General features: G+C 47.0%; 1 protein-coding gene across 9 annotated transcripts in view; it reads left to right on the plus strand.

The window, feature by feature from the left end:
- Positions 1–10,631, plus strand: part of SLC25A48 (solute carrier family 25 member 48) — a 198,019-nt gene extending 187,388 nt beyond the window's left edge. For 3 of the 9 annotated variants that reach the window (XM_059174631.1, XM_059174632.1, XM_059174628.1), the window contains 3 exons: positions 1,649–1,782; positions 8,776–8,905; positions 9,834–10,631. In XM_059174631.1, coding sequence (XP_059030614.1) covers positions 1,649–1,782; positions 8,776–8,898 — 257 coding nt within the window. In that variant the 3' untranslated portion in view covers positions 8,899–8,905; positions 9,834–10,631. The other 6 variants (XR_009353914.1, XM_059174629.1, XM_059174630.1 and 3 more) reach the window with 6 other exon arrangements.
- The last annotated feature ends 239 nt before the right edge of the window (positions 10,632–10,870 follow it).

A 10,870-nucleotide genomic window follows, 5' to 3' on the forward strand; every position in this document is an offset into this window, starting at 1 on the left:
CTCCCCTTGCTTGCTCTGCTCCAGCCAGACTGGTCTCCTTGCTTCACCCTGACCATGCCTGGCTTCTCCCCACCTCAGGGCCTTTGCACTTGCTATACCTGCTGCCTGGATTTAGCAATATGTAGGTCATCAGGGACTGTGACAAGACCCATTTTGGTGAAGAGAGGGGTGTAAACACTCAACTGAAGTGGGACTAGGAGAGAATGGGATGAAAGAAATTGGACAGTCTGAGGACACACAACATGTCTGAGGGGTTTAGCTGTGCTGTGATGGGAAAGCGTGGTATGCAGCTCTCTCCAGAGAAAGGTAGGGAAATCAAGAGAGGGATGCTTTTTAAAAAGACTGATAACACAGCATGTGTGATATTGATGGGAAAGATCTTCTGGAAAGAAGAAAATTGATATTCTTCTCCACTTCCCCCGCCCCCATATCACCATTATTAGCTATGCTCAAAACTCAGCAAACACATAAAAAAGCCTATTTCTTACCTGCCAAACACCAGTGTCCGCCCTCTGCCCTCATGTGTGTGAGGTCCGGCCTCTGCCAGATCCTAGTAAGTGCTTACTAAGCACTCGCTGGCTGAGAGGACAAGGCCCCTACCATTCTCGATTCTGGTGAGAGCAGGTTTGAGTGGCCCGGTAGGTAGACTACATTTTGTATTGCCCTTGCCCATGGGCTGAGGAACAGGAGAGTACGCCTGGGAGTACATGGACAGACTCCAGGGGAAGCAGCCCCATTATCCGGCAGGAGGCAAGAGGGAAGGGAGGTGTGGAGGATTCCCAGAGGATCATGGGCAGGAGGCCATGGTGGCTGGAGGCTGGGATGGGCAGTGGGTCCAGGACAGGCTAAGGCATCATTTGGGAGCCTCTGGACAGCAATTACTAAACTTTGCAAACCAGCTGCCCTGGACTTTGGCATCAGTTTGTTTTTCTCTTCCTGTCTAAGGACGTGCCAATTTTCATGTTTATACAATAACCTGGCATTGTTTTCCAAGAGTCCTTTAAAGTCACAGAAGTGCTCAAACTAGGGCACCTGAGCTTCTCCAGTGAGGATGACCTAGTGTTACATCATCCCGAGGCTTCAGTTTTAGATATTCAGAAAAGTGACCAGATCTGTAAAGACCTTCCTGCTCTTTCCAGTACTTGGCCCTTCGTTGGCAAGCAGCCTATCTGCAAGTGTTTGTTTAGCTTCTCTGTATTCAGAGTCCCTTCTGTTTCTGGGGAGCTGCAAGCCTTCCGCCACAGCCTTTGCTCTGGGCTGCGGCCCTTGGTGCCCTGGAAAGGCACTGCCAAGGATTGGTGGGGCCTATTCTTGTCTCTCCAGTAAAAGCTGCCAATAAAGGCATCCGGACAAAGCGCTGGCTGTGGGCCTGGCACTGTTCTCAATGCTTTGTGTGCATCCATTTATTCATCCTAACGGGAACCCTGTAAAGGTCAGTACTGTAGGCCCAGAGGAGGAGACTTCTCTAAAGTTCCACAGTGACTGGTGAGGGAAGTTCAGGAATGGCCTTCACAGGTCCTGACTGAGCTCTTTCCATGTCCCCCAGAAGCCTGTTAAGCCTGTAAATGATGGGAAGGGGCAGGGAGCCACGTCCCCAACAGATCTCAACCAGCCAGTCCCTGACACCTGTTTGTCTCTCTCTTTACAGGAGCAATTTCTTGGGGGACAGCAACTCCTATGGATGTCGTGAAAAGTCGACTCCAAGCTGACGGGGTTTATTTAAACAAATACAAAGGTGTCCTGGATTGTATCTCCCAGAGTTACCAGAAGGAAGGTCTTAAAGTAAGCCCCACAGTGGTGACATGGGGTCATGTCAGTCCCGGGAAGGTGGGCCAGACATTTTGGGGGATATGAGATTACAGAGAGCGAAATCAGGAAACTGAAGTTCTGGCAGTTACCACATCAAGCCCTACTTAGGATCCTTGTCTCATCTAGTTCATGCCCCAGGTTGGAGGAAGAGACAGGCTCAGAGAGGGCTGGTAACCTACCTGAGGTCATGCAGCCGGTACATGGAAGAACCAGGACCTGGAACCACATCTCCCTGTCACCAAAGCTTGCCTTCTCATCAGGAAAGGCTTGGAGGTACTTCCTCACTCAGTACTTGGTGCCTCATCCTCCAAGTAGGGGGTCCCAGAGCCACATTGGTCATCACATCTCACAATGTCTAGTCCCCTGATCTGTCTTCTTCTCTCTCACCCCATTCGAGCCCACATCCTGTCACCTTTGGGCTCAGCTGTGGGGAAGCCTGCAACTTGGCCTTGCTTCCTTTCTCTTTCCTCTTCCCTGCACCCAAAGGGCTTGTCTAAATCCAAGCCCCTTCTGGTGTCTGAACTGTCCTAGGATGACAACCGGAATTCCAAGTTTGGCATCTAAAGCTATAAACAAAATCATCTCTGTCTATATTGCCACCTGTGATAACTCCTAGTATCCTCCAGAGAAACCGTCATGCATGTTCTACCTCCAGGGGGGCCCCTCCAGGTTTCTTGACTTCCCCCTTCAAGTCAGCGGACTCAAGTTAAAGTCAGCCTGGCTACTCATGAGGTGGGGGAGGTCCAGGCAAGCTGTTTCACCTCTGGGCCTCCATTTCTCCAAGGATAATCACCCCTACCATGAACAACAGGGATATTTGCTAGTAGGATTAAATTAGGCATCTAAGAAATACTTTAACTTCATGTATAACATATAGAATGTATTTACAAAGAGTTAGGCATTGTTCTTGGCTTTACTATTAGTGTTAGTAGTTTCACTAGTGTTAATGTTACTACTGGATGCTGGACCTTTCTTCACATGGCTGCCTCATCCCCAGCCCTCCAGTCTTGGCTCACTATCCACTCCAGTACATCCAGACTCTCTCTCCTCTCTCTCTCTCTCTCTCTCTCTCTAACACACACACACACACACACACACACACACACACACGCTGGCCAAGTCCTTTTTCTCCAGATGCTCCCAGACTGCAGCTGAGATAGGCTAGAGCCAGTCCATGGGCTGCTGAAGCTCCCACTACCAGTACTGATGTCTCTCTGCCCAGCCCCTGATACACAGGCAGGCAGGACTCTTGCTTCCATCGGGATGTGCTCCTGGATCCCAGAACTCCCACAGAGGCACCTGTGTGAGTGGATGGATGCCCAATTTATGTTGTTGGGGTGGGGACAAGATAGGGACATTTTATACTGTCATTATGCTGATGTCACTCTCATCATTAATTCACCTTTACTGAGCTCTTTGTTTCTTCATACAGATTCAGGTTACTCTCTAGTGCTGTTTCGTTTTACCCTCCACAGCCCCTTTGAGCATTTCTTGCAGGGTAGACTGAGTGGTGATGAACTTCCTCGGCTTTTGTTTATCTGGGAGTAAACCTGGGAATAAGACCTTCAGTCTCAAAGCATAGTTTTCCTGGATACAGGATTCTTGACTGACATTTTTTCTTTTAGCTCTTTGGCTATGTTGGCCTGCCTGTTGACTTCTGGTCTCTAAAGTGTCTGATAAGTAATCTGCTATTAAACCTATTGAGGATTATTTCTATATAATGTGCTCCTTCTATCTTGCTGCTTTCAAAAGTTTGATTATAATGTGTCTTGATGTGGGTTTCTTAGAGTTTATTTTACTTGGAGTCATTAAGTTTCTCTGATGTTTAAAGTCCTGTCTTTCACCAAACTTGGGAAGTTTTTGGCTATTACTACTCCAGACATTCTCTGTCCTCTCCTCTCCTTTTGGGACTCCCATAATGTGTATATTTGTTTCCTTGACAGTTTCCCACAGATCCCCTAGGCTCTTTTCACTGTTCTTCAATTTTGTTTTTCTCAACTGCAGTAATTTCCATTGTCTTATTTTTAAGTTTGCTCATTCTTTTTTCTGCCTGCTCGAATATACCTTTGAATCCTTTTAGTGAATTTTTCATTCCAGTTACTGTGCTTTTCAGCTGAAGAATTTTTGTCTGGTTTCTTTCTAGATTTTTTATTTCATATTGATGTTTTCATTTTGTTCATGTATCATTTTCTGGACTTTCTTCATCTCTTCCTTTAGTTTTTCAAGTATCTTTAAGATACTTCCAAAGTCTTGTCAGCTTGATCTGCTGTCAGGTCTTTTTCAGGGACAGTTTCTCTTGATTTACTTTTTTCTTTGAATGGACCATACTTCCTTGTTTCGTTTTATGCCTTATTATTTTTTATTGAAGATTAGACTTTAATTATGAATTTAATTTAATTATGTGTTAATTCTGGAAATCAGATTTCTCCCCTCTTTCCCCAGTGTCTGGTGTGTTTTGTTATTGTTTTTGTTTATTGTTTCACTTTTCAGATTGTTGTAGGCTGTGTTTTTGCCAAAGATCAGCCCAAAGTGTAAATTTAAGGTCTTCTCAGTTCTTTTCTGAGCCTTTCTCTGGGAATGCATGGTCACTTTCCAACTTTCCCATACATGAAGTTGCTTTTGAATGTCCTAGTCTTTAACATCTAGCTTCCAAAAAGAAAAGAGAAAAAGGAAAGAGAAAAATGACAGGGGAAAGGGTCAATGGCCAGAGGAGGAAGGACTTGCCTCAGTGGGGGTAGAAGAAACAACCATGGCTACTTTCTTCTTTGCACTTCTGTGATCAGAAACAGCAATCAGTGATCAAAACACAGATCTCCAATATTTGCAACACAGGGTCGTTATTGTTCTCTCTGGCTTCCACAAGCTGTGTGTGCAGCTTGCTCCTAGAGCATGTGTGCACCTGCTGCCACAGGTCTGGGGGTGGAGGATGGGTAGCTCCTACCTTGCTATGAGCTTAAATGTACTGAAATTAACCAGATTTACTGTCCAGACCTTCTTCTGGAAGTTGTAAGCCTTTAACAAGCCCCAGAATTCCAAAATAGTTACATCAGGTGGATTCTGTCAGTGCATCTCTTATCTAGGTAAGGAAGGAGACTGCTGGCATTTTCGATTCTGCCATCTTCCTAGAATTCTCACCTCACTTGTTTTTTGTATTATTTTAGTAGAGACACAGTTTGTGAAGTGTACAGAGGGACATGTGAGAAAGAGTCAAACAGGATGCTCTTTTATTTTATATATTCTTGTCTGCTCTTAATTAAAATATTAATGTGTCAAGTTACTCAAATTAATGTGTCAAAATATTAATGTGTCCTAATCCTATAAAGTCTACAGAGTCTTAATATATTGCTTATATTATTTCATCCAAAAATTATTGTGCTCTGTTAAGAACAAGGTCCTGGAAGGCAACTGAGGTCAGATGATTGATTTCTTAATCTCAGTAGCATTGGCCCATAGTTTATATTCAGAGACAGGTTTTAGATAGAAGTAGCAGTATTCAGCTTGGATTAACCACTCACTGACTGCGAGTCATTTTTAATTTTTTTATTAGTTGGTTTTAAAATAGATAATGTATGAACAAAGGAAGTTTCAAAAGGTAAAAGAGGATATAAGGCCGAATTGGCCCTCCTTGGTCTTCAATCTTCTCTCAAAGGCAATCACTGTTGTGAGTTTCTTCTAATGTATTCCAAAAACATTCATATTCTGTGCAAGTTTATATGTGGATAGTTATATTTATATATGTTTTTATATGTATTTGCATGTACACACAAAGAGAAACGTGACAGCAACGTCCCTCATAGCCCTGTACAGCTGGCTTGTCTCCAAGTCCTTCCCAGCAGCAGGAGGAATGGCTTTTCTGGGGGCCCAGTAGATGGCTCCTGTCACAGCTGGCTCTGTGGTGCATCCATTCCCAAACTGTTTGTACCATGGCACACTGAGGCAGGGTAAGCCAACCTGTCCCCACCTCCCTATGGAAGGAAAACTCAGTGGGAATAAAGATTGAGGAAGGAATAGAATAATGGTGATTGTACCCAATCACTGCCAAGTTTGGCAGTTCTTTGTAACTCACTTCATGATTACTAGGAAAGCAGCCTTTTTGATAAAGGGAATTAGAAGTCTAGGACTTTGGGGGCATTCCCAAATCAAAAAAGAAGTCTGTTCTCTTCCTGCCGTGACATTCGTCATGGGCTACTTGGGCCATTGCACACATTGGGAGAGTTACCATTGAGATCAGGAGGCCAGAAGAGGGAGTGGGTATCCTTCAGCTGCACGGAGGTGGCTGTTGGGAGGGGGTTTGTGACAGTGGCTTGAGACTGAACTTGAGACTAAGGAGAGGTGAGGAGGAACATTTGTAGAAAGAGCCATTTCCTGAGGTAGCAGAGCCGGCTGCCATTTGGTTCTGCCATCTGGGGACCGGGGCTGTCCCGCCACTTTCAGAATCCCCCACTACCACCAACCTCAGCAAGACTCTTTAAGCTCAGAGACTGTTCCCTTTTAACAACAAGGAATTCGTTCATTCCATCCATCCATTCATCCGTCCACTGGTTCATTTATAAAATTTATAAAGGGCCCACTGGGCCAAGGAAAGCACTAGATGCTGCGGGTTCTGAAGTGTAAATGTTGGGGATTCAGATGTGTAGATGCTGGGGGTTCCAAGGTAAACCACACAGAGCTCTGCTGCCCTGACTGAGAGTAACAGGGATTCAGACAGATGATGGGTAGTTAGGGACAGTGTGAGAAGTGCTGTGATGGCAGAGATTCTGAGTGCACAGAAGACAGTGGGCCATGGTCCAGCTTGGGGTGGCCCTGGAAAAACTGCTAAAGGATACAGCCAGGCCTGGGGAACATTCCAGCAGATGGAACAGAAGACACCCAGTGGTGGAAGAGAGCTGGCTTCTTGGAGGAGTGACAGGTTGTTAACTTGCCCAGAATTTCAGGTGTAAGAGGCTTCCCAGAGAAAGTGCAGGGCCCAAGCATAAGGGTCTTGGCAGGCCAGGGAAGGATGTAGACTTCCCTGGGAAGTGGGGAGCCATCGAGGCTTCATGAGGAGAGACCAGCTCTGGTGGTTTTGTGTTCCAAAAGCTCAGGGTAAAAGCCAACACGTCTGCACTTTGCCATCTCTGGGCCTCAGAGCAGAGAAGGCCAGGGCTGCTGGAAGGAGGTCATGTCTATATGTCTGGAGTGTTCTGTGGTTCCCATAGGGCCCAGCACTGTGGGAGAGGAGGGCCACACTCAAATCTAGGCCCTGCCTGGCTCAGCCTCACAGAGCAGAGCCAAGCGCAGGCCCACAAGGGAGTGTTTATGAGCACCCAGCATGGAATTTTCCTTTTGGAGCTCAGGCCAGTTCCTTGTTGTTATTCAGTCACTCTGGGTGAGCCTGGGGAATTCCAGAAAGGTTAGACATTAGATGCTACAAGTGTCCTGCTTGCCCCTTGACTGAATCAGTCCTGGGTTTAGCTGAGCCACTTGCTCCCTTTTGGGGATCCTTGTCCATCAACTCCTTTCCCTGTGAGGGTCAAGACTCCCCCCAAGCCCACAAAGGCCATTCTCTGCCCATCATAACCAGGCTATGTCTTGCAGGCTGACACAGAGTACTAGGGGGCAGGAGCCTCGCCTGAAGGAAGACATCTTGCTGCCCTGGCCGGTGACAGTGGCCTGTACCTACCCTCACACCACAGTGCTTCACAGCCAAGAAGACTAGGGAAATGTACAAGGGCTGGATTTCTGCTTCTCCAAAATTCCCATACCAGCTCTATTTATTACACTTAGTAAATATACAGGAGTCAGCTAGGTATACATCATATTCCTGACACTTGCTGGATCATTTATGCTTGTGTAGTGTTTCCCTTAGATGTGTTGTCTCTTTGCAGGGAAGACATTCAAGGACAGGCTCTCCCCACCTCCCCCTACCCCAAAGCCCTGATCTATTGTCATCACATTCTAGACTATATTGTAATAATTCCCACATGGGGCTTATCTTTCCCTGGTAGGTTTTAAACCAGGCAAGGGCTGGAATCATATTACATTGATCAACTTCTACCCAGCACTGGGCAGGAAGATTCAGAGAGGGAGTGAGATATCTTATCATCTGCCCTTGCAACAGAAAGGATGGAAGACAGATACAGGGTTCTTGTATGAATGGCTAGTTAAGCAGGTCATCAATACAGGCCAGTACCCTCAGCACTCATACTGATGATTGAAGATTGACTGCCCCTCTGTATAAAGATGGCTACTGAGAACGAGAGTGAGGGGACCATCAGCTTTCCAGGAATGCTGGCTGCATGGCAGGCCTGTACAAGAACTTTGAAAGCAGCATCTTGTTTATTCCTTCGGCAGCCATATTTGCTCAGTAGTATCATTACCCGCATTTTGCCATTGGGAAGTTGAGTTCCAGAGACTTCGCCATTTGCCCAAGTAACACGGCTGTTAAATGCCAAAGCTGTGTCTCCGCTTCTTTTCTACAGTCTTAAAAGTGTGGCCTGAGTTCTTCCCCACTCTGCCCCTTGGAGGACACCCAGTCAAAATGGTTGGTCCTGACTGGCTGCTCTGTCTACCATTGCAAAGTGAGGGCGGTGCAGAGCTGGGATATCCAGGTTCCAGAGAATTTGGTGCTTGCTTGCGTGTGTGTGTGTGTGTGTGTGTGTGTACACACGTGCAGGTGGGTATATACATGAGAAAGAGCAGCAATTAAGCAAGTGTATGTGGGTGTCTGTGGTGAACAATTTGCCCACAGTATTTAGTGTATATGTACAAGGCTGGGCTGGAAAAGCCTGTCACAGGTGATGTGGGTCAAGGCAGAGGCATGACTGGGGCATCTGGGGTGGTTTTGGTTCACCAGGGTCCTTTGGGCTCTGTGGAGTCCAGCCTGGGACTAGTGGCCAACATCCCCAGTCCTTCTTCCACACCTCAGTGGTGGCCCTGCAGGGGGTCTGGATCAGTCCTCTGTGATAACGCTGCCTCCTGCCACAGGTGTTTTTCAGAGGCATCACGGTGAACACCGTGCGCGGCTTCCCCATGAGCGCCACCATGTTCCTTGGGTATGAGCTTTCACTGAAGGCGATCCGTGGGGACCACACCGTGCCCAGCCCCTGAGCACCAGGTCAGTGTCCTTACTTCCCAGCCAGCTGCACCTCCCCGGGGCTTGACACACTCTGCTTTGCCATGAACACTTGACTTTCTGAAACCTCCCTGTCATTCATTTTTTTCCTAATCTCTGCCATTTCTGGGGCTACAATGGCTACAATTCTTTCATCAGAAGATCCTTCTGAAATGCCCACCTGTGGCTGGTAATGAGCAGGTGCCCAGTAACTGAGATTGGCACAGAATTTACCTGTTGATAGTGGGCTCACCTATCTGTTTTCCCATCCAGTGGTGTCAGCAGCCCTCGGAGAGAAGTGTACTATACAAATTTGTACTATACAAATTCAATGGGTTAGGCCCAGAAGTGAGGACTTAAACCACATTGTCCACTCTCTGTCACAGGCCTCATCTCCCCACCTCCCTCCTGGACTCAGAGCATGAGTCTGAGAGCCACCAGTGGCTCCCAAAGCCCTGGAGGACAGCCTTTTCCCCAGGTCCCTGCCTCCTACTCCCTTTCTTTCTTCATCTCTCATTGCAAAAGATCACTGCAACCCAAGGGATCTAAAAAACGAAATCTGAGCAAGTGACTACCTTCGTCAAATGTCCTCAGTGGCTCCCCCATTGCCCTTTAGGTAAAGTTTTAGTCATCAACCCCGTCACCACCAGCATCCTGAAAAATCACATTCTTACTCTTGCCTCTGGGTCTTTGCACAAACTCTCCCAACCTCACACCATCTTGTCACACCCCACTGCATCCCCCTTGTCCTTCACCAATTCTTCTTTGTCATCCAGGCTTTAGTCTACAAGTCTTTTCCTCCAGGAAGCCTGCCCTTATGCCTCAGCCAAGATGAGTTGTGCCTGCTGTAGGCTCTCCCCTGCAGCCCCTGCTCAGCCCCTACCACATCTCCTTGCATCATAACTGCCTGATGACTTTCCTCACTCCCCAGCCAGCGTGAAAGTCCTAGGGGAGCTGTGACTGTTTCTTCACGTCTCTATTGCTGGTGCCTCGCATGGAACCTGACCCGGAGACGGCCACTCAGAAACATCATTGAGAAGATGGACAATCGACTTCCGGCATCCCCTCAGCTCCTTCTCTTCTCTTCCTCCCTGTTTCTTCTTCTCTGGCTCCACAGTGGTAACTGCAGACCCGAGAAGACAAAGGGAAATGAGTCCGTGAATTTTCTAGTCAACAAGAAACCATTTTGCTTTGGCCTTGGTGACTGCAAATTCTGTCAAGAAGGATGGCCTTCGTCAGAAAGGTCTAGCAAACCTCCCTGCTGTTGACCCTGGGGCAGCAAAGACCTGCTGGCTTGTGTGAATGGGGCCAGACCCTAGACCCAGGGGAAGGGCATGATGGATGAGGCCGAAAAGACTGAGCCCAGGACAAGCCCTGGAACGGCGGCTTTATATCAAATGCTTTAGCTTTTCACTAAAGCACCCACATTCACGGCTCTCTTGACTCTTCGCCCTCTCTTACAAAAGGAAAAGGGGAGTCACACATTTTGCATACTTAAACATCTTGTATGAAGCACTACTGTCCTTGGGTTTTGTCTGGGGCAAGGCAGAGGAATAGTCTGGTTCTCAAAGCTGTGCTCAGATACTGGCCACTCTCCCTGTGACCAGAAGAGAGTGGCTTTCTAAAAAAAATCCTGTAATAAAATCAGTGCCTCTTTACTATAGAAAAACAAAACAACAACAACAGAAAATATAAACAGAAAAAAATAAAATGCCTATTTTATGCACTATTTTATTACTCGTTCTTCCTATTTAAGAGCTTAGGACCGTCTTTCTATGTGGTTAAATATTCAGCAGCAGGGTGGCTTGAGAGCCAAGATCTGGCAGCTCCTGGAGAGGTGGACGCTTGCGTGAGCTGTCACGCCCAACCACTTGTCACCACCCTGTTGATTAACTACTTCAGGAGGAAGGAAGAAGTTTCTAGTAGGCCAAATTCTGATGGTCCTGGATTTGGCCTTTCAGAGCAGCG

Source organism: Mustela lutreola, chromosome 5, assembly GCF_030435805.1.
Source record: "Mustela lutreola isolate mMusLut2 chromosome 5, mMusLut2.pri, whole genome shotgun sequence".
NCBI lineage: Eukaryota > Metazoa > Chordata > Mammalia > Carnivora > Mustelidae > Mustela > Mustela lutreola.